The sequence below is a fragment of the Ornithorhynchus anatinus genome, chromosome 3 (genome assembly GCF_004115215.2).
Source record: "Ornithorhynchus anatinus isolate Pmale09 chromosome 3, mOrnAna1.pri.v4, whole genome shotgun sequence".
NCBI lineage: Eukaryota > Metazoa > Chordata > Mammalia > Monotremata > Ornithorhynchidae > Ornithorhynchus > Ornithorhynchus anatinus.
This window is the reverse complement of record NC_041730.1, coordinates 1,089,274-1,111,218: the sequence shown is the minus strand read 5'-3', so window position 1 is coordinate 1,111,218 and position 21,945 is coordinate 1,089,274. Positions and strand designations below refer to the sequence as shown.

The window sequence follows — 21,945 nt, the reverse complement described above, 5'->3', positions numbered from 1 at the left end:
CGCTCTTAATAATAATAATGGTGGTATTTGTTAAGCGCTTACTATGGGCCAAGCACCATTCTGAGTGCTGGAGCACTGTGCTGTGTGACCTGGGGCACATCACTCGGCTTCTCTGGGCCTCGGTCACCTCATCTGTAATAATAATAATAATGGCATTTGTTAAGCGCTTACTATGTGCTGAGCACGGTTCTAAGCGTGCTGTGTGACCTGGGGCACATCACTCGGCTTCTCTGGGCCTCGGTCACCTCATCTGTAATAAAAATAATAATGGCATTTGTTAAGCGCTCACTATGTGCCGAGCACCGTGCTTAGTGCTGGGGTAGACATAAGGTAATCAGGTTGTCCCAGGTGGGGCTCGAAGTCTTCACCCCCATTTTCCAGATGAGGTCACTGAGGTCCAGAGAAGCGAAGCCACTTGCCCCAAGTCACCCAGCTGACAAGGGGCGGATTAGAACCCGCGACCTCTGCCTCCCGAGCCCGGGCTCCGTCCCCTGAGCCGCGCTGCTTCTCAGATTAGACCCCCCCTCCACCGCCCCGACCTTCTGACCGCCGGGCCCGGGCTCCGACGGCTAGGCCGGGCTACGTGGTAGTCGGCAGAGGTGGCGAGGGGGACGCCGGGGGTGACCCGATGGCCCTGACCCCCGCCCCTCCCCGCCGGACCCAGGTCACGGGACTCTTCCACCTGGTGGGGATGGAGCTGTTGGGGCCGCTGGAGGAGACGGCGCGGGGCGCCCGCTACATCTTCGTGGCCACGGACTACTATTCCCGCTGGGTGGAGGCCTTCCCGCTGCGGACGCTGACCCCCGCCGACTCGGCCGACCAGCTCCTCAAAGTCCTGCACCGGTTCGGGCGTCCGGAGAGCCTCATCAGCGACCAGGGGGCCGAGTTCGTCCACCAGGTACGCGGCCCCCGGGAGCCGGGAGGCCCCGGGCTCCGCCGGCGGACGCCGGGAGGGCTCCCCGGGGGCGACGACGATAATCGGAATCATCATAATCGTAACGGTACCTGCTGAGCGCTTACTACGTGCCGGGCGCCGTTCTAAGCGCGGGGGTGGACACGGCATTTCATTCATTCATTCAATCGTATTTATTGAGCGCTTACTGTATGCAGAGCACTGGACCAAGCGCTTGGAACGGACAGTTCGGCAACAGATAGAGACAATCCCTGCCCAGTGACGGGCTCACGGGACTTTAATAATGATAACAATAATAATCATGGCATTCGTTAAGCGCTTACTATGTGCCGAGCACTGTTCTAAGCGCTGGGGTAGGTACAGGGTAGCGGGTCGTCCCACGCGAGGCTCACAGTTAATCCCCATTTTACAGATGAGGGAACTGAGGCCCAGAGAAGTGAAGTGACTTGCCCGTAGTCCCACAGCTGACAAGTGGCAGAGTCGGGATTGGAACCCACGACCTCGGACTCCCAAGCCCGGGCTCTTTCCACTGAGCCACGCTGCTTCCGAACAAGGGGTTCGCAAGCTAGACACGGGTTCACGGTCCAAGCGGCGGGGCCGGGATTAGGACCCAGATCCTTCTGGCTCCCAGGCCCGCGTTCGACCCGCTAGGCCACGCTGCTTCTCCCCGGCACTTAGAACAGTGCTTGGCACTTAGCTGACGCTTAACAAATACCACAACCGTTATAATCACGATGAGACACGGTCTCCGCTCCACGGGCCTGACCGTCTGATCGGAAGGGAGAGCAGGGCGGCTACCGTGCCGAGCCCCGTGCCCGGCACTGGGCTGAAAACAGAGACTCACACTGTGTCCGCCCCGGGGGGCTGTCCATCCGGTGGGGGCGGGGAGAGCAGGGCGGGACACCGCGTACTGCGCCCGGCACCGCGCCGTGCGCTGAGGTAGATACGGAGCCTCAGAACGGACCCGGTCCCCGGCCCCGGCCCCCGGACTCTCCGGACCTTGCAGCTGAACTGGAATCTCCGCCGGAGACTCAACATCAAGCACGCCCTGGTCACCTCCTACCGCCCCGTGGCCCACGGGCTAGTGGACAGGACCAACCGGGCCGTGAGGAGGTGAGTCCGGCCCCCCGGCTGTGGCCCCCCGCCCCCCGACCGGACCCCCGGCGCCCGTCGGACCCCGGTGCGGCCGGGCCGGCGGGGTCTGTCCCGCCCCCTCGGACGCGCTCGGGTCCGGTCTGAGCCCGGGGGGCGGCCGCGGGGGAGACCGCAGCTTCCCCCCGACCCTCGGGACCCGGGGGTGCCAGGCCCCGTCGTCCTCACAGCCGCGATCCGGGGGCACCGGTCCCCCCCGCCCTCCCGGCCCCGGGAAGCCGCCCCCTCCGGCCCCGTCTCCCGCCCCCCGACTTTGCTCCTAGGGCCTTCTCGGCCGCCCTCCGTGCCCACCCCTCCGACTGGGACCAGTGGTTGTGGAAGATTCTCTTCTCCCTGCGCACGGAGGGCTTCCAGGTGAGTCCTTCCCGCCCGGATTCCCCATCCGTGCCCCCCTCTCCTGCCCGCGGACCAACCCCCTTCCCCGCATCTCCCCCTCCAGCTGGACAACGCTCGGGAGCCGGAGTGGTGGAGCGACACGGAGGAGCGGACGGCGGACGGTACGGACGGACGGCCCGGGATAGACCTCGGACGGGACTTCCCGGCGCCCGTCAGGGCCTCCGTCGCCCGGGGGCATCTGACCCCGGGCAGCGAGACGGCGCGGCGGGGCACGGGGCCGTTGGGGGTGGCTGTTCAGACCGGAAGAGAGGGCAGTCTGCCGTCTCACTGGGCTGGGAGACGGCCCCGCTCCTGTCACCTTTTGTTTTTTAATGTTATCTGTTAGGCGTTTACTATATGAGAAGCAGCGTGGCTCAGTGGATAGAGCCCGGGCTTGGGAGTCAGAGGTCGTTGGTTCTAATCCCGCCCCGCCACTTCTCAGCTGTGTGACCTTGGGCAAGTCACTTCACTTCTCTGGGCCTCAGGGCCCTCCTCTGTCAAATGGGGGATGAAGACTATGAGCCCCACGTGGGACAATCTGACCACCTTGTATCCCCCCAGCGCTTAGAACGGTGCTTGGCACATAGGAAGCGCTTAACAAACGTCAGTATTATGGAGAAGCAGCGTGGCTCAGTGGAAAGAGCCCGGGCTTGGGAGTCAGAGGTCATGGGTTCGAATCCCAGATCTGCCGCTTGCTAGCTGTGTGACTTTGGGCAAGTCACTTTAATTCTCTGTGCCTCAGATACCTCATCTCTAAAATGGGGATTAAAACTGTGAGCCCCACGTGGGCCGATCTGATCACCCTGTATCCCCCCAGCGCTTAGAACAGTGCTTTCCACAAAGTAAGCGCTTAACGAATACCACCATTATTATATGCCAGGCACCGTACTAAGCGCTGGATAGATACAGGCTAATCGGGTCGGGCGCAGTCCCCGTCCCACGCGGCGCTCACCGTCTTCAATCCCCTTTTACAGATGAGGGAACAGAGAAGTGAAGCGGCTAGCCTGAGGTTACACAGCAGACAGGTGGCGGCTCCGAGCTCGTTGTGGGCGGGGAATGTCACTTTATTGTTATATTGACCTTCCCAGGTGCTTAGTACAGTGCTCTGCACACAATAAGCGCTCAGTAAATACAATTGAATAAATGAATGGATGGAAGAACCCAGGTCCTCGCAGACTTCCAGGCCTGGGTTCTATCCACTAGGCCACGTTTGGTTGGCCCCGGGCTCCGACTGATAGACAGCTCATGCCCGGGGGTCCCGGAGGCGTCACACAAACACACGTGCTTGCCCGCGAGAAGCAGCGTGGCTCAGTGGAAAGAGCACGGGCTTTGGAGTCAGGGCTCATGAGTTCGAATCCCAGCTCTGCCACTTGTCGGCTGTGTGACTGTGGGCGAGTCACTTCACTTCTCTGTGCCTCAGTTCCCTCATCTGTAAAATGGGGATTAAGACTGTGAGCCCCACGTGGGACAACCTGATTCCCCTATGTCTACCCCAGTGCTTAGAACAGTGCTCGGCACATAGTAAGCACTTAACAAATACCAACATCATTATTATTATTATTATGTGCCCGCTTACGTGCAGAAGCACACACATGATACATGTGTCCAGAGCACTCCCGTGGGGGCTGGGTGGGGCTGGTCCCACTAATAATAAGAATGTTGGTATTTGTTAAGCGCTTACTATATGCAGAGCACTGTTCTCAGCGCCGGGGTAGATACAGGGTCATCAGGTTGTCCCACGTGAGGCTCACAGTCTTCATCCCCGTTTTCCAGATGAGGTCACTGAGGCCCAGAGAAGTGAAGTGACTTGCCCACAGTCACACAGCTGACAAGTGGCTGAACTGGGATTTGAACCCATGACCTCTGACTCCCCAACCCGGGCTCTTTCCCCCGAGCCACCCTTTCCCCGTCCTCACTGGGGCCCACCGACCTCAGCGACCGGTCTTCTGGCCCAGCGCTTGGAATAGTGCTTGGCACATCGTAAGCGCTTAATAAATCCCATCGGTAATATCATTATTCCAGACCCCCAGGAGGACAAGTGTCTCTATTGTCACCTGGTCACCGACGATGGCGACGAGAGCATTTTCACCATGGTGAGTCAGCGTCGCCCCGACCCCCCGGCCCGGCCCCGCGGCCCCGCTCCCGCCCCTCACCGCCGGGGCCCACCCCCGGCCCTGGCACCGTCGGGTCTCCTCCCTGAGAATCAGTCCATCGGTGGTATCTAGCAATCCATCAGTGGTATTGATTGAGTCCTTAATAATGTTGGTATCTGCTAAGCGCTTACTATGTGCTAAGTGTCGGGGGGATACAAGGTCATCAGGTTGCCCCCACGTGGGGCTCCCGGTCTTCATCCCCATTTTACAGACGAGGGAACTGAGGCCCGGAGAAGCGAAGCGGCTTGCCCAGAGTCACCCAGCTGGCAAGCGGCAGGGCTGGGATTCGAACCCGTGACCTCTGACTCCCGAGCCCGGGCTCTTGCCACCGAGCCACGCTGCTTCTCTAACAGTTATTATTGTTACTGTTATTTCCTTCTACTTACTGCAGCGTTTAATACAGCGCCTGGACCGAAAGCTCGTGTGAGCGGGGAATATGTCCGTCGTACTGTTCTATCGTCCTCTCCCAAGCAGTCAGTACAGTGCTTAGCACACAGTAAATGCTCAACAAATACGATCGACTGAATGATTGAACGCTTGTAATGTACTCTCCCAAGCACGTAGTACAGTGCTCTGCACACAGTAGGCGCTCCATCCGGTGCTCTGCTCACCGTAAGAGTGAGCACTTCACACATACCAGCGTGGCTCCGTGGAAAGAGCTCGGGCTTGGGAGTCAGGTCGTGGGTTCGAATCCCGCTCCGCCAGCTGCGTGACCGTGGGCAAGTCACTTCACTTCTCTGGGCCTCAGTTCCCTCATCTGTAAAATGGGGATGAAGACCGTGAGCCTCACGAGGGACAACCCGATGACCCTGCATCTCCCCCAGCGCTTAGAACAGTGCTCTGCCCATAGTAAGCGCTTAACAAATGCCAACGTTATTATTATTACCACAGTTTCTTTAAAGTGATTATTACTTTTATTATAGTCTCCTAAGCCCCGTTCTCCCTGCCGGGGCCTCACCGAGGGTCTCCTTGGCACCTGTCACTCACTAGTATTTATTGAGCGCTTACTATGTGCAGAGCACTGTACTAAGCGCTCGGAATGAACGAGTCGGCAACCTCCCAGCCGGGAGCCCCCAAAGGCCGCCCGAGGCCCCGGCGGGGGGCCGAGGGGCGGGGTAACCAAAAGCAGGCCGGGGCGCCGGCCCGCCCTCGCCCACCCTCGCCCACCCTTCAGTTTCAGTGTGAAACGTGCCTGTCCTGGGCCCACGAGACCTGCCTGCGGCGGGAACACCGGGACGAGGCCTGGAAAACCCGTTTCCGCTGCCGGGGCTGCTCTTCCCGCCCGGGGGACCCGCGCCGGCCGCCCGCACCGGCTCCGCGGCCCGGATCGCCCTCCCCCCGGGCTCCGTCACCCGCCGGCCCGGACGGCACCACCCCCCCGCACCCGCTGCCGTGACGGCCGTCGGCGTGGCCCTCCTGCTCCGGATCGCCCTCCCCCTTCTCCTCCCCAATCCATCGGTCCATCCATCGGGTCCGTTGAGCATCTATGGTGGGCGGAGCGCTGCCCTAGGCGCCGGGGAGAGGACCCTACGGGGAGAGTCCAATACAGGAGACCTGTAGACGCGATGCCCTTAAAGACTTACGATCTACGAGGGGGGCAGACGGTCCAATAAATTCCGGACGGGTCGGGGGGCGGGAGGGCAGTAGCCGGGGCTCCTTACCCCGAGATCCCCGTCCCCGTTCTCCTGTCCGTCCGTCCCTCCCACCTCTCTCCGCCCCGTCCCCCTCGCCACCCGGGGCTGGGCCACCTGTCCCGGTCCCAGTGAGGGGGAAGCGCGTGCGGGTTTCTTCTCCTGATGACGATGATGATGGTCTTCGTTAAGCGCCTGCTATGTGCCGAGGACCGTTCTCAGCGCTGGGGCGGGATACGAGGTCATCCGGTTGTCCCACGTGCGGCTCCCAATCTTCATCCCCATTTCCCATTTTCCGGAAGTGACTCGCCCGAAGCCGCACAGCTGACGCGTGGCGGAGGCGGGATTAGAACCCACGCCCCCTGACTCCCAAGCCCGGGCTCCGGCCACCGAGCCACGCGAACCGTGACCCCCGCCCCGACCCCCCCAGGCAGGCTTTCGGGGGTTGGAGGGTCTCCTTTCTTATGCCCCGGCCTGCCTTCCCAGCCGATTCCGACGGGAGCCGGGGGGAGTGGTGAGGGGTGGGAAACGACTCCCCGGGATAAGAAGAGGAGAAATGGGAATGAGGAGGACGTCTGCGGCATCTGTGGAGCGCTTACTACGACCCGAGCCCCGTACTAGGCAAGGGAATGTGTCCGTTATATGACGACGGTAGGGGATAAGCGCTCATCATGTGCCGTGCACTGTCCTAAGCAGAGGGGTAGATACAGGGTCATCAGGTTGTCCCACGGGAGGCGCCCATTCTTCACCCCCATTTTACAGATGAGGTCACTGAGGCCCAGTGAAATGAAGTGACTTGCCCACAGTCACCCAGCTGACAAGTGGCGGATACAGGATCTGAACCCACGACCTCTGACTCCCAAGCCCGGGCTCTTGCCGCTGAGCCACGCTGCTTCCCTTTATTGAGCACTTAGTGTGCGCAGAGCACTGTACTAAGCGCTTAGCCCGGTCCTAAGCACCACGGAGGGGACAAGGTGATCAGGTTGGATACCGTCCATGTCCCCCATGGGGCCCACAATCTCGATCCCCCTGGTACAGATGAGGCAACTGGGGCCCAGAGAAGTGAAGTGACTTGCCCCAGGTCACGCGGCAGAAGTAGAGGAGCTGGGATTAGAACCCATGACCACCTGACTCCCAGGCCCGGGCTCTACCCACTACGCCGCGCTCTCCTTCGCGGATGCTGCTGAGCAGGTACCGCCTTGATTATTATTATTGGTGGGGCAAATGGGGGAGGTCACATGATTGTCTTGAGGTGCCAGGACCCTGACTGCGGGACAGGTGGGCGGCTGTACTCCCCGTACCTCCAAATCAGTCCCCCCCCCCCCCCCCCCCACCGGGCCCGCAGCGGGCAGAGCGGCCGTGCCCGCCCCTCAGTGGGGCCGGGGCCTGCCCCTGACCCCAAACCGTTGTGTAGATGGGCTTGGGAGTCAGAGGTCACGGGTTCGAATCCCGGCTCTGCCGCTCGTCAGCTGGGTGACTGTGGGCAAGTCACATAACTTCTCTGGGCCTCAGTTCCCCCATCTGTAAAACGGGGATGAAGACTGAGCCTCACGTGGGACAACCTGATGACCCTGTATCTTCCCCGGCGCTCAGAATAGTGCTCTGCACTTAGTAAGCGCTTAACAAATACCCACATTATCATCAGACGCCCCCTCCTCAGCGCGGAGAGACAGACGAGAGTCGTTGAGGCTTTATTCCAACGGTCAAGCACAGGCGGGACCCCGGCAGGGGCTCGGCGACATGGAAATGAGGACACTGAATGACAAATTCTTCCATCCTGTTGCCCGCCCCCCGCACGGGCAAATCCGCCCAGTCGCACCCCATTTATCTACCAACGCACCCATTGCCATAGGTACGTCGGCCTGTTCACGTACACGCACAGCCGCGTCCGTCCCCGTACCCCATTCGCATCCGTACGCACAAACTCACGTCCGTGTCCGTGTCCACATCCACTTACAACCGTATATCCAGGCACCCATCCCTCCCCTTAATAAGGATGATGGGATTTATTAAGCGCTTAATATTTGCCAGGGACTGTTCTAAGCGCTGGGGTAAGGTTCTAATCCTGGCTCTCCACTCAGTTGTGTGACCTTGGGCAAGTCACTTCACTGCTCTGTGCCTCAGCGACCCCATCTGTAAAATGGGGATGAAGACTGGGAGCCCCACATGGGACAACCTGATGACCTCGCATCTCCCCCAGCGCTTAGAACGGTGCTCGGCCCATAGTGAGCGCCTGACAAATACCAACGTTATTATTACTATTACAGGGCAAAGAGGTTGTCCCACGTGGGGCTCACCGTCCTAATCCCCATTTTCCAGATGAGGTCACTGAGGCCCAGGGAAGTGAAGCGACTTGCCCAAAGTCACACCGCCGACAAGTGGCGGGGCCGGGATTAGAACCCACGACCTCTGACTCCCAAGCCCGGGTTCTTTCCACTGAGCCACGCCGCCATCCGCCCTTCCGTGCACTTTCCGTCCATCCTTCATTTACCACTCAGTGGTGCTGACTGGAGTGCAGAGCATTACACTAAGCACTTGGGAGAGTATAATTGACGTGAAGGACAGTTCCTGCCCTAGAGAATGTTACAGTCAATGGAAAAGCTACCATGTCACTGACACACACATCCAGCCATCCATCCCGCCCGTCCACTCAACCGTCCATCCGTCGTGTCCAACCATCCACACATCCCTTCATCGTGTATATCCAGCCCTCCCCGTGTCCTTCCGTCCAGCCATCCGTCGGTCTTATCCACCCTGTCCGTCCGTCCACTCGTCCTTCCGGCGTGTCCGACCGTCCACGCATCCGCTCGTCACGTCTGACCATCCGTCCATCCGCCGCGTCCTCCCGTCCATCCGCTGGTCCGATCCATCGCGCCCCTCCGCCCGACGGTCCGTCCCCCAGCCATCCGTCCACCGTGTCCCGTCCGCCCGCCCATCACGTTGGCCAACGCCCCCGGCCCTTACTCCCCACCAAGGGTGAGGTGCCCACGGTCTCCCTACAAGATGGGGGACCGCTCCGCCCAAGGTGAGACACGGGAAGACTCAACGCTTAAGAGCCCCGGCCGGGCCCCGCGGGTGGCCACGGCCGGGCGGGCCCACAGCCCGTCGCCCACGGCATCGACGGCCGGCTCGACGGGGCCCGCGGGGTCCCGAGGACCGCGTCTCCGGGCTCACGGTTCCCGCGTCGGGGGAATCCTTGCCAACGCCGCCCGCCCCAAGTGCTGGGCACATAGTAAGCGCTTAACAAATATTATTACCATTATTACGCCCGGGCCCCCAGAGCAAATCCAAGAGGGGGATTTTCAAGCTGAGCTTAAGCGCCTCAGGGAAGCGACGAGAAGCAGCACGGCCGAGTGGATGGGGCGGGGGACTGGCGGTCGGAAGGTCACGGGTTCTAATCTCTTCAACTTCCGCCGGGTGACCTGAAGCAAGTCGCTTGATTTTTCTCGGCCTCGGTCACCTCATCCGGAAAAGAGGGATTAAGACCGTGAGCCCAGTGTGGGACAGGGTCCGTGTCCATTAGCTTGGGGGGTCCCCCCTCCGGCAGTCAGTACAATGCCTGGTGCATAGTAAGCGCTTCACAAATGCCGCAGATGTTATTATGATTACAAACCAATCTTGCTCTCTTCAGTGGGTTCTGGTCCGGAATGGCACACGTGTGGACACACAGACGTACCGGCACACAGACACACGTGGACATACACACACTTACACGTGGACACAAACACGCGGGGGCTCGGGCCGGGTCCAGACTGGTCGACCCGGCGGCCTTCCATCCCAAAATCAACTGGGTGGATGATTCCCCCCAAAGGGACCGGATGGGGCTCGGAGCTATTTGGGTCCCCGGAGAGGTGGCCCTGGGCCACTTGAACAGTGCCCGGAGATGACCCCGGGCCACCTGAACGGTGCCCAGCCCCGAAGGGTCAGGGCTCCGGGGCCCAAGGGCCGGCGTTTCTTTGGATCCGCTGCGGGGTCCCGTCTCGACAGGTCACCGGCTGGGGGGCGTCCCCGTCCCCCGACCCGACTCGGGGCCAATCGCGAGGGTCCAACTCGTAACCCCGGCCGCCCCCGGGGGCAACGCACCCGGAGCAAGAGGTGCCGGGGCTACGGACCGCGGGCCAAGAGGTGCCAGGGTTACGATCCGCCGGGGGCAGAGGCGCCGGGAGGTGGTTACCGCAGAGGTGCGGAGGCTACGGTCCACGGAGTTCGGAGGTGCCACCGTGACCCAACCGATTCATCCCGGGACGGCCCCATCCCGGCGGGCCCGGGGGATGAACGGGGCCCGGCAGCCCCCAGCGATGCCGGGAGGGAGGCCGGGGCACGGAGCCCCGGCCGCGGGAGGAGAGCTACATTGGGCTTCGATTTTCAGGCCCACAAGGCGCGAGGTCTGTTAAGGTGGGCAGAGGCGACGGCACATTCGGAGGCGGGGCACGCCCGCCGTGCGGCCGGCTCCGCCGCGGCCGTGCGGGTTAAAGTGCTCGGTGCCGGGGCCGACCCCGGGGCCGGGGGCGGAGGGTGCGGAGTCCGGCCGGGCGGTGGGGGGCAGGGAGGACCCACCGCTGTCGCCCTACACGCGGGCGGCCGGGGCGACTACTTGAAGGTGTAGTTCAGGACGAGCTGACAGGTGAGGAAGACGCAGGTGAGAAACCACAGGCGAGGGCTGTGGAGGAAGCCGGCGGGGGCGGCGTGAGGGCGGAGAGCTTTCTTGTTCAGGGCGGCCAGGTGGCTGCGGGGACAGAAAACGGTGTCCACGCAGGCTTCCCCGCCCGTGCCCCCCACCCTAGCCCCCCAAGGTCACAGAACCCTAGCCCCCCAAGGTCCCAGACGGCGTGGTGACGGAGGGGACCGACAGGCAGGGAGGGTCGGCACAGAACGGGGGGCTGGTCTCGGCGGGGGGCCCTGGCACCCGCCCGAGGGCAGTGACCGGAGGGGGGGGAGGGGGGGGAAGAGTGGCCACCTGCCCCAGCCGGAGGGGGAGGCCCGGCCGCCTACGTCAGTCTGAGGGCAGTGACCGGGGCCCTCGGAGAGGGGGAGGCCCGGCCACCTGTCCCAGCCCCAAAGCAGTGACCAAGACCCCCAGAATGGAGGAGGCCCAGCTACCTATCCCAGCCTCGGGGCAGTGACCAAGACCACCCCGGAGAGGGAGGGGAAATCCCAGCCACCTGCCCCAACCCAGGGGCAGTGACCAGGACCCCCGGAGAGGGGGAGGTCTGGCCGCCTGCACCAGCCTCGGGGCAGTGACCGGGACCCCAGGAGAGGGAGAAGCAGCAGGGCCTAGTGGCAAGAGCACAGGCATGGGAGTCAGAGGATGTGGCTCACAGTCCCGGCTCTACCACCTGTCCGTTGTGTGACCCTGGGCAAGTCACTTCACCGTGCCTCACTTGCCTCATCTGTAAAATGAGGATTAATAATAACGTCGGTATTTGTTAAGCGCTTACTATGTGCCGAGCACTGTTCTAAGCGCTGGGGTAGACACGGGGGAATCAGGTTGTCCCACGTGGGGCTCACAGTCTTCATCCCCATTTTACAGATGAGGTAACTGAGGCACCGAGAAGTGAAGTGACTTGCCCAGTCACACAGCTGGCAAGAGCCCCATGTGGGACAGGGACCAACCTGATGGACCTTCTACCTACTCCAGTGCTTAGACCAGTGCTTTTCATATAATAATAATTATGGTATTCGTTAAGCGCTTACTATGTGCTGAGCACTGTTCTAAGCGCTGGGGGAGATACAGGGTCATCAGATTGTCCCACGTGGGGCTCACATTTTTTAATTCCCATTTTTCCGGACGAGGTCACCGAGGCCCAGAGGAGTTAAGTGACTTGCCCAAGGTCACACAGCAGACAAGCGGCGGAGCCGGCGTTAGAACCCACGACCTCTGACTCCCAAACCCGAGCTCTTTTCACTAAGCCACGCTGCTTCTCTATATAGTAAGCGCTTAACAAATACCCGCCACAAGAAGGGTGGGGGAGAGGAGGAGACCCAGCCATCTACTACAGCCTCAGGACAGTGATCAAGACCACCCCACCGAGGGCAGCGACCAGGACCCCTGGAGAAGGGGAGGCCCGGCCACCTGCCCCGGCCCGAGGGCGGTGTCCACGACCCCCAGAGAGGAGGCGTCCCACCGGCGGCTGTTTAGGACACAGAACGGGACGGTGGGAGAAGTCCAGGTGGGGAGGCATCTAGCTGGGGCACTTTAGTACATCCAGGCTGAGGGACCCCAGCCGGGTAAGCGGGCACCGTGCCCAGCGGGCAGGCTTTGCCCTTGGAGCCGGGAACCCAATCTCCTGGGACAGTCACTGCCCCAGTGTTCACAACAGTGCTTGGCACATAGTAAGTGTGTAGTAAATACCATCATTTTTGTTTGGCCAACTCGGTTTGTTTTGCTGTCTCCCCCTTTTAGATGTGAGCCCGTCGTCGGGAAGGGATGGTCTCTACCTGTTGCCGAACTGTACATTCCAAGCGCTTAGTACGGTCCTCGGCACACAGTAAGCGCTCGATAATTACGATCGAATGGATTATTATTCTCTGGGGGCAGTTCCCTCATCTGTAAAATGGGGATTGAGACCGTGAGCCCCACACGGGACAGGGACCGTGTCCTGTCCCATTTACTTGTATCCACCTCGGCTCTTAGTACAGTGCCTGGCACATAGTAAGCGCTAAACAAATACCATTATGATTATTATTATTATGATTCATTTACTTTAACGCTTGTCTCTCCCTCCAGACTGTGAGCTCGTGGGCAGGGAACGAGTTTACTAACTTTTATATTGTACTCTCTCAAATGCTTAGTACAGAGCTCCGTATACACTAAAAGCTCAATAAGTAATAACGATGGTATTTGTCAGGCGCTTACTATGTGCCAAGCGCTGTTCTAAGCACTGGGGAAGATACAAAGGAATCAGGTTGTCCCACGTGGGGCTCACAGTTTTTATCCCCAAAGATGAGGGAACTGAAGCCCAGAGAGGTGAAGTGACTGGCCCCAAGTCACACAAATGACAAGTAGCTGAGGCAGGATTAGAACCCACGACCTCTGACTCCCAAGCCCGGGCTCTTTAGAGAAGCAGCGTGGCTCAGTGGAAAGAGCCCGGGCTTGGGAGTCCGAGGTCATGGGTTCGAATCCTAGCTCCGCCACTCGTCAGCTGTGTGACTGTGGGCAAGTCACTCAACTTCTCTATGCCTCAGTTACCTCATCTGTAAAATGGGAATTAACCGTGAGCCTCACGTGGGACAACTTGATTACCCTGTATCTCCCCCAGCGCTTAGAACGGTGCTCTGCACATAGTAAGCGCTTAACAAATACCCACATTATTATTATTATTTCCAGTGAGCCACGCTGCTTCTCAGTAAGTACAGTTGATTGAGGGGGGAGAAGGGGGAAGGAGAAGGATACGGCATGCCCTATCCATCAATCGATGGCATGGATCGAGCGCTTACTTTGTGCAGAGCACCGTACTAAGCGCTTGAGAGTGTACACTATAACCACGAGCTTACAATCTAGGGGGAGGCCCTGCAAGAGGGGGGGCCATTTCATCTCGGGTCCTCATCTCCCTAGTGGGTATGGAGAGAGAGGTGAGTGAGGGTGAACCACAGAGCGCATTAGACTGTGAGCCCGTCAAGGGACACGGATCGTCTCTCTCTGTTGCCGGATCGTCCATTCCAAGCGCTCAGTCCAGTGCTCTGCACATAGTAAGCGCTCGATAAATCCGATTGAATGAACACTCCGTTCCCGGTTTTTAACGATTCCGGCAAGACCACAGCCCCACGGCCACCGTCCCCTGCTTTCTCTCACCACAGAGAGGCCAGGCCCGGGCCGCCCAGAGGCGGCAGAGGGCACAGAGCCGTGCCAGGTCAGAGGCAGAGCCCAGAGACCCATGCCAAGCTGAGGGAAGTGGGTAGCAACGTTGGGGCAGAAAGCAGCGGCCCCCAACAGGAGGGGGAAAGAGGACAACGGCACACGCCAATCTGGAGGCAGAAGGCACGTACCCGTGCCAGGCCGGGGGCTAAGGGCAGGGCCCCGGGCCAGTCTGAAGGCAGAAACCCGTGCCAGACTGAGGCAGGGGTCAGTGACCGTGTCGATCTGGGGGTGGCGACCTGTGTCGGTTTCGGGGCAGGGGTCAGGGACCCATGCCAGGCCCGGCGAAGAGGGCAGCGACCCATACCAGTCTTGGGGTAATAATAATAATTATGGTATTTGTTAAGCGCTTACTATGTGCCAAGCACCGGGGTAGATAGAAGGTAAGCAGGCTGTCCCACATGGGGCTCACAGTCTTCATCCCCATTTTATAGAGGAGGTCACTGAGGCCCAGAGAAGTGAAGTGACTTGCCCAAGGTCACCCAGCTGACAAGCGGCGGAGCCGGGATTAGAACTCACGGCCTCTGACTCCCAAGCCCGGGCTCTTTCCACTAAGCCACGCGCAGCGACCTCTACCGGGATGGGGAAAGAGGCGGTGACCCAGGCCGATCCGGGGGCGGAGGGTGGGCACCCGTGCCAGGCTGAGGGCGGAGACCCGTGCCAGGCTTGGGCGGAGGGTCGGGGCCCCTTACTCCAGAGGAGCCCTGACCACAAGTGCCCCCACCAGCACGGTGTGACCTGAGGGTCCGGGTTCCGAGGGGGTGAAGGGGCGGGCGCGGGAGGCGGGCGAGGGGTACCTGTGGATGTCCTGCTGGGTTTTCTGAAGAGTGAGGACGGCCTCCTGGATCTCCCGCAGGTGCCCCGCCTCCTGCCCGCACCGGGCACAGGCCCAGTCGCTGCCTGCGGGCCGACCGGAGACGGCAGGGTCAGGGGACGCCGGGCCGGGTCGGAGGCCACCGGGAGTAGGGGGCTGAGGAGCCCTAGATTGGGGGGTCTCAGGCCCCCACCTGGGGGCATCCATTTCAACTAATAATAATGATCAGGCTCACGGTCCTAATCCCCATTTTCCAGATGAGGGCACTGAGGCACAGAGACGTTAAGTGGCTTGCCCAGGGTCACACAGCAGACAAGTGGCGGGGCGGGGATTAGAACCCGCCCGATTTCGTTACTGCCCGCAGCCTGCGGTTTCCCAGTCCTCGGTCTACCGGGACCCCGAAGAAACCGACACGGGCAAGCCCATCTCCTCCGAGAGGTCTTCCCCGTCGAATCCCTCATTTCCTCTTCTCCCACTCCCTGCCGCTTCTCCCCCGAGCTTGGATTTACAGCCCTTATTCACCCCTCCCTCGGCCCCACGGCTCCTATGACCTTATCCGTAATTTAATCATTTCTATTACGTTTGTCTCCCCCTCTAGACTGTCAGCTCTGCTATAGTGTACTCTCCCAAGTGCCTAGTACAGTGCTCTGCACATAGTAAGCACCCAATAAACACCACTGATTGACCTCTGTAATCTACTCTAACATCCGTCTTCCCCCTTTAATAATAATAATGTTGGTTTTTATTAAGCGCCTACTATGTGCCGGGCACTGTTCTAAGCGCTGGGGGAGATACAGGGTCATCAGGTTGCCCCACGTGAGGCTCCCAGTCTTCAACCCCATTTTACAGATGAGGGAACTGAGGCCCAGAGAAGTGAAGTCACCTTGCCCACGGACACACAGCTGACAGGTGGCAGATCCGGGATTCGAACCCGTGACCTCTGACTCCCAAGCCCGGGCTCTTGCCACTGAGCCACGCTGCTTCTCAAATTGCTGCTTTAAATTGTCAGCTGGTTGTGGGCGGGGAACGTGTCTGCCAACTCTATTATAGTGTACTCTCCCCAGCGCTTAGTACAGTGCTCTGCACAGAGTAAGCCCTCAATAAATACCACTGATGGATATCTGCAATTAATTCTAATGTCTGTCTCCCCCTTTAGACTGTCAGCTTGTCGTGGGCAGGGAACGTGTCTACCGACTCTATCATACTGCACTCTCCCAAGCGCTTAGTACAGTGTTCTGCACAGAGTAAGTGCTCAATAAATACCACCGATTGTTATCTGTAATTTAGTCTAACGTCTGTCCCCCCTTCGAGACCGTCAGCTCCTTGTGGGCGGAGAATGTGTCTCCCAGCTGCAAGTCACGTCACTTCTCTGTGCCTCAGTTCCCTCATCTGTAAAATGGGGACAAGAGTGTGAGCCCCAGGTGGGACAGGGACTGTGTCCAACCTGATTAACTTAATAATAATTATGGTATTTGTTAAGCGCTTAATATGTGCCAAGCACTGGTCTAAGCCCTGGGGTAGATACACGGTAATCAGGCTGTCCCACGTGGGGCTGACAGTCTTCATCCCTGTTTTACAGATGAGGGCACTGAAGCCCCCAGAAGTGAAGTGACCTGCTCAAGGTCACACAGCTGATCGGTGGCGGAGCCTGGATTAGAACCCACCTCCTCTGACTCCCAAGCCCGGGCTCTTTCCGCTAAGCCCCGCTGCTTCTCGCAACTTGTACCTATCCCAGTGCTTAGAACACAGTAAGCGCTGAAGAGAGGCAGCGTGGTTCAGTGGAAAGAGGCCGGGCTTGGGAGTCAGAGGTGGTGGGTTCTAATCCCGGCTCCGCCACTCATCAGCTGTGTGACCTCGGGCAAGTCACTTCTCTGGGCCTCAGGGACCTCATCTGTAAAAATGGGGATTAAAAAGTGTGAGCCCCACGTGGGACAATCTGATTACCCTGTATCTCCCCCAGCGCTTAGAACAGTGCTCAGCACATAGTAAGCACTTAACAAATACCATCATTATCATTATTAAGAAGTACCATTATTATTATCCTTATTTAGTCTCCCCAGTACTTAGTACAGTGCTCTGCCAATGGTAATCGTTTAACGAAGAGAACTTGAGAAGCAGCGTGGCTCATTGGAAAGAGCCCGGGCTTGGGAGTCAGAGGTCACGGGTTCGAATCCCAGATCGGCCACTTGTCGGCTCTGTGACCGTGGGCAAGTCATTTCACTTCTCTGTGCCTCAGTTTCCTCATCTGTAAAATGGTGATGAAGACTGTGAGCCTCACGAGGGACAACCTGATGATCCTGTATCTCCCCCAGCGCTTAGAACAGTGCTCGGCACATAGTAAGCGCTTAACAAATACCAACATTATTAACTGAGTATCGGTCGCTTGATTTGGGCTGGGCCCCCCGCCCCCGGAGGGGAAGCCAACTGGGGGTGGGGGTCGTGGGTGAGGGCTGGCCGGGGGGTCGGGAGGGTGGGCACTGGCCTTGACTGGCCCCGCTGTCGTCGGAGAGGTCCGGCGCGGACTCGGGGGTGGAGCCGCTGCTGTCGGTGGTCTGGCTCGCCGTCGACGGCTGGTCGCTGGCCTTGCGGGCCCGGGGGCTCTGGGCCGAACCCTGGCGGGAAACGGGACGGAGAACGGTGCCAAACCGCCCCCGGCCCCGGCCCCCAGGGCACCGCCCCTCTCCCCACCGCGCCCCCCGTTCATTCAATCGTACCCATTGAGCGCTTACTGTGCGCAGAGCGCCGTACTGAGCGCTTGGGAAAGTACAGAGATGACCATAAACGGTGACATTCCCGGCCCACAACAAGCTTACACTCTAACCCCATTCATTCAATCGTATTTCTTTCATTCATTCAATCGTGTCGATGGAGCGCTTACGATGTGCAGAGCACTGGACTAAGCGCTTGGAATGTACCATTGGGCAACAGACAGAGACCATCCCTGCCCAGTGACGCGCTCACGGTCTAAACGGGGGAGACGGACGGCGGAGCAAAGCAGAACGAAACAAAAACAAGACAAGATCATCCCGATAAATAGAATCAAGGAGATGTACACCTCATTAACAAAATAAATAGGGTGGGCACCTCCCCACTTCATATCCTTATCAAAGGCCCGACTCCTCCAGGAAGCCTTCCCTGATTGCGCCCTCCTCTCCTCTTCTCCCACTCCCTTCTGCGCCGCTCTGACCCGCTCCTTCATTCATCCTCTCTCCCTTCCCCACAGCACAGAGGTATAGATCCGTATTTTATTTATTTATTCATTTATCTACCTATTTATTTATTTGTATTCATGCCTGTCTCCTCCTCTAGTCTGTGAGCCCATTGTGAGCAGGGAACGTGTCTGCTGTTATATTCTATTCTCCCAACTGCTTAGTACAGTGCTCTGCACACAGTAAGTGCCCAATAAATATGATTATTATTAATAATAATGATAATCCCCCACTCCCTTCTCCATCTGCAGTCTTTCCCGGGCCCCGCCCGACCCCCGGCTGCAGCCTCCCTCCCTCCGCCGAGGCCAGGCTGCAGGGATGCCGAGCTCTGGGTCTCTCCCGCCTGTCTCCGCAGCGCTCTGCACACAGTAGGTGCTCAAAACAGTGGGCACCCGGTACAGTGCTCTAGACTGTAAGCTCTCCTCTAGACTGTAAGCTCGTCTGTGGGTAGGGACTGTATCTGTTTATTGTTCTAGTGTCCTCTCCCGAGTGCTCAGTACAGTGCTCTGCACACCGTAAGGTCTCGTTAAATACAATTGAGCTGAACTGCTAATTCTGTTGCAGTGTATTCTCCCACACACTTAGTACAGTGCTCGGCACATAGTAAGGTCTCATTAAATAGAACTTGAACTGCTTATTCTCTTGTAGTGTATTCTCCCACACGCTCAGTACAGTGCTCGGCACATAGTAAGCACTCAATAAATAGCACTGATTGATTAAGGGGGCTCAGAGGGAGCGGTCACAGCTCCAAACCAGGTCCAACCCTGACAGGGGAGAGAGGAAGGCCCGGGCCCGGCCCGACCCCGGCCCGCCCGACCCCGGCCCGCCCGACCCCGGCTACTTTGCTGGAGCCCCGGCTCCGGGCCCACCCCCAGTGGGCCGGTCCGCCCGCGGCTACCTTGCTAGGGGTGTGGGGTGGCCGGCTGAGCGGGGTGGGTCTCCTCTCCGTCTGGAGAATCCCGTCCTTCTCGAACTGGGCGAGGTCGTGCTGAGGGTCCCACGGCCTCAGGCTGCGGGAAGAGACGTCGGACGGTCCGACCCAGTGAGAGGGAGAGTGGGACAGAGACGGTCAGAGAGACAGGGAGTCCCACAGAGTGAGATGGAGACAGAGTGGGACAGAGACTGAATGAAAAGGAGACAGTGGGACAGAGACGGTCAGCGTGAGATAAAGACAGAGTGGGAGAGAGACGGTCCGACAGAGTGAGACAGAGACAGAGTGGGACAGAGTCAGACAGAGAGACAGCGAGTCAAACAGAGTGAGACAGAGACAGTCCAACAGAATGAGACAGAGATAGTCAAAGTGGGGCAGAGATAGTAAGAGAGACAGAGACAGTCCGAAGGAGTGAGGCAGAAACAGACAGAAAGAGACAGAGAAAGTGAGGCACAGAGAGTCAGACAGTGAGCCAGAGACAGAGTGAGACAGACAGGCAGAGAGCGACAGCCAGCCAGAGACAGACAGTGAGAGAGAAAATCAGGCAGAGAAGCAGAGATAGAGTCAGAGAGACAGACAGTGAGACGGACGGAAGCTCAATAGGCTTCTTGAGAGGAGGAAACCAGTCTAGCGATTTTATTGCTAAATAATAATTAATAATTATGGTATTTGTTAGGCACTTACTATGTGCCAAGCACTGTTCTCAGTGCTGGGGTAGATACAAGGTAATCAGGTTGTCCCATGTGGGGCTCACAGTCTTCATCCCCATTTTACAGATGAGGTTACTGAGGCCCAGAGAAATTAAGTGAGTTGCCCAAAGTCACACAGCTGAGAAGTGGCAGAGCTGGGATTGGAAGCCACGACCTCTGACTCCCAAGCCTGGGTTCTTTCCACTGAGCCACGCTGCTTCCCTAGAGCTGCTTTCCCAAGAGCTTAGCACAGTGTTCTGCACACAGTAAGTGCTCAATACCACTGATTGATTCAGTCACATGAGACACAGTGAGACACAGAGACAGACGGTGAGACAGAGACAGTCAGAGAGCCGATTAGAGTGAGACAGACCCAGTGATACCATGGGAAGAGGGAGAGCAAGGCAGTGACAAAGAGACAGTGAGAGAGATAGCAGAGACTGAGAGAGTGAGAGAGCAGAGAGTGTGAGAGAGATAGCAGAGGCTAATAATAATAATAATAATAATGGCATTTGTTACGTGATTTCCACGTGCCAAGCACTGTTCTAAGCCCTGGGGTAGGTCCAAGAAACAGTGAGAGAAACAGCAGACATTGAGAGAGACAGCAGAGACAGAAAGAGTGAGAGAGACAGCAGGGGCTGAGAGAGCAAGAGAGATAGCAGAGACTGAGAGTGAGAGACAGCAGAGATCGAGAGAGTGAGAGAGCAGAGGCTGAGAGGGAGAGAGATTGCAGAGACTAAGAGAGATAGCAGAGGCCAAGAGAGTGAGACAGCACGGGCTTAGCGAAGAGAGATAGCAGAGATTTGAAAGAGCGAGAGTGCAGAGACTGAGATAACACAGGCTAAGAAAGTGAGAGAGATAGCAGAGGCTGAGCAACAGAGAGAGCAGAGACTCAAGGAGCGAGAGAGATTGCAGAGACTGAGAGAGTTAGCTGAGGCCAAGAGAGTGAGAGAGATAGCAGAGACTGAGTGGGAGAGAGAGCGGAGACTGAAAGAGGGAGAGAGATTGCAGAGACTGAGAGAGATAGCAGTAGCCAAGAGAGCGAGAGAGACAGCAGAGACTGAAAGAGCTAGAGAGAGTGCAGAGACTAAGAGAGTTAGCTGAGGCCAAGAGAGTGAGAGATAGAGAGCAGAGACTGAAAGAACAAGAGACTGCAGAGATTGAGAGAGAGAGAGCAGTCGAGAGAGTGAGAGAGACAGCAGAGACTGAAAGAACGAGAGATTGCAGAGACTAAGAGAGATAGCAACAGTCAAGAGAGCGAAAGCAAGCAGAGACTGAAAAAGCGAGAGAGAGCAGAGACTGAGAGCGAGAGAGATTGCAGAGACTGAGTGATATCAGCCGAGAGAGTGAGAGAGCAGAGACTGAAAGAGTGAGAGATTGCAGAGACTGAGAGAGTTAGCTGAGGCCAAGAGAGCGAGAGAGACAGCAGAGGCTGAGCGGGAGAGAGAGCGGAGACTGAAAGAGGGAGAGAGATCGCAGAGACTGAGAGAGATAGCAGCAGCCAAGAGAGCGGGAGTGCAGAGACTGAAAGACTGAGAGACAGCAGAGACTGAGCGAGAGAGATTGCAGAGACTGAGTGAAAGCAGCCAAGAGAGCGAAAGAGCGGAGACTGAGAGTGCAGAGACTGAGAGAGTTAGCTGAGGCCAAGAAAGTGAGAGAGACAGCAGAGGTTGAGTGGGAGAGACAGCAGAGACTGAAAGAGCGAGAGAGACTGTAGAGACAGAGAGATAGCAGCAGCCAAGAGAGCGAGAGAGCAGAGACTGAAAGAGAGAGATTGCAGAGACTGAGAGAGATAGCAGCGCCAAGAGAGTGAGAGAGACAGCAGAGGCTGAAGGAAGAGAGAGAGGAGACCGAAAGAGGGAGAGAGATTGCAGAGACTGAGAGAGATAGCAGCGGCCAAGAGAGCGAGAGAGCAGAGACTGAAAGAGCGAGAAGAGAGAGTGCAGAGACAGAGATAGCAGCGCCAAGAGAGCTAGAGAGACAGCAGAGGCTGAGTGGGAGAGAGAACGGAGACTGAAAGAGGGAGAAATTGCAGAGACTGAGAGAGATAGCAGCGGCCAAGAGAGCGAGAGAGAGTGCAGAGACTGAAAGAGATAGCAGCGGCCAAGAGAGCGAGAGAGACAGCAGAGGCTGAGTGGGAGAGAGAGCGGAGACTGAAAGAGGGAGAGAGATTGCAGAGAATGAGAGAGATAGCAGCGGCCAAGACAGTGAGAGAGCAGAGAC

The 21,945-nt window shown here is 58.4% G+C and overlaps 1 protein-coding gene across 1 annotated transcript in view; it reads right to left on the bottom strand.

The window, feature by feature from the left end:
• Nucleotides 1–9,823: 9,823 nt before the first annotated feature.
• Nucleotides 9,824–21,945, bottom strand: part of OSBPL5 (oxysterol binding protein like 5) — a 46,420-nt gene continuing 34,298 nt past the window's right edge. The window contains exons 19-22 of the mRNA XM_029061396.2: nucleotides 19,001–19,112; nucleotides 17,376–17,505; nucleotides 14,877–14,979; nucleotides 9,824–10,950 (exon numbers count right to left, since the gene is read on the bottom strand). Coding sequence (XP_028917229.1) covers nucleotides 10,815–10,950; nucleotides 14,877–14,979; nucleotides 17,376–17,505; nucleotides 19,001–19,112 — 481 coding nt within the window. The 3' untranslated portion in view covers nucleotides 9,824–10,814. The remainder of the gene's footprint in view (nucleotides 10,951–14,876; nucleotides 14,980–17,375; nucleotides 17,506–19,000; nucleotides 19,113–21,945) is intronic.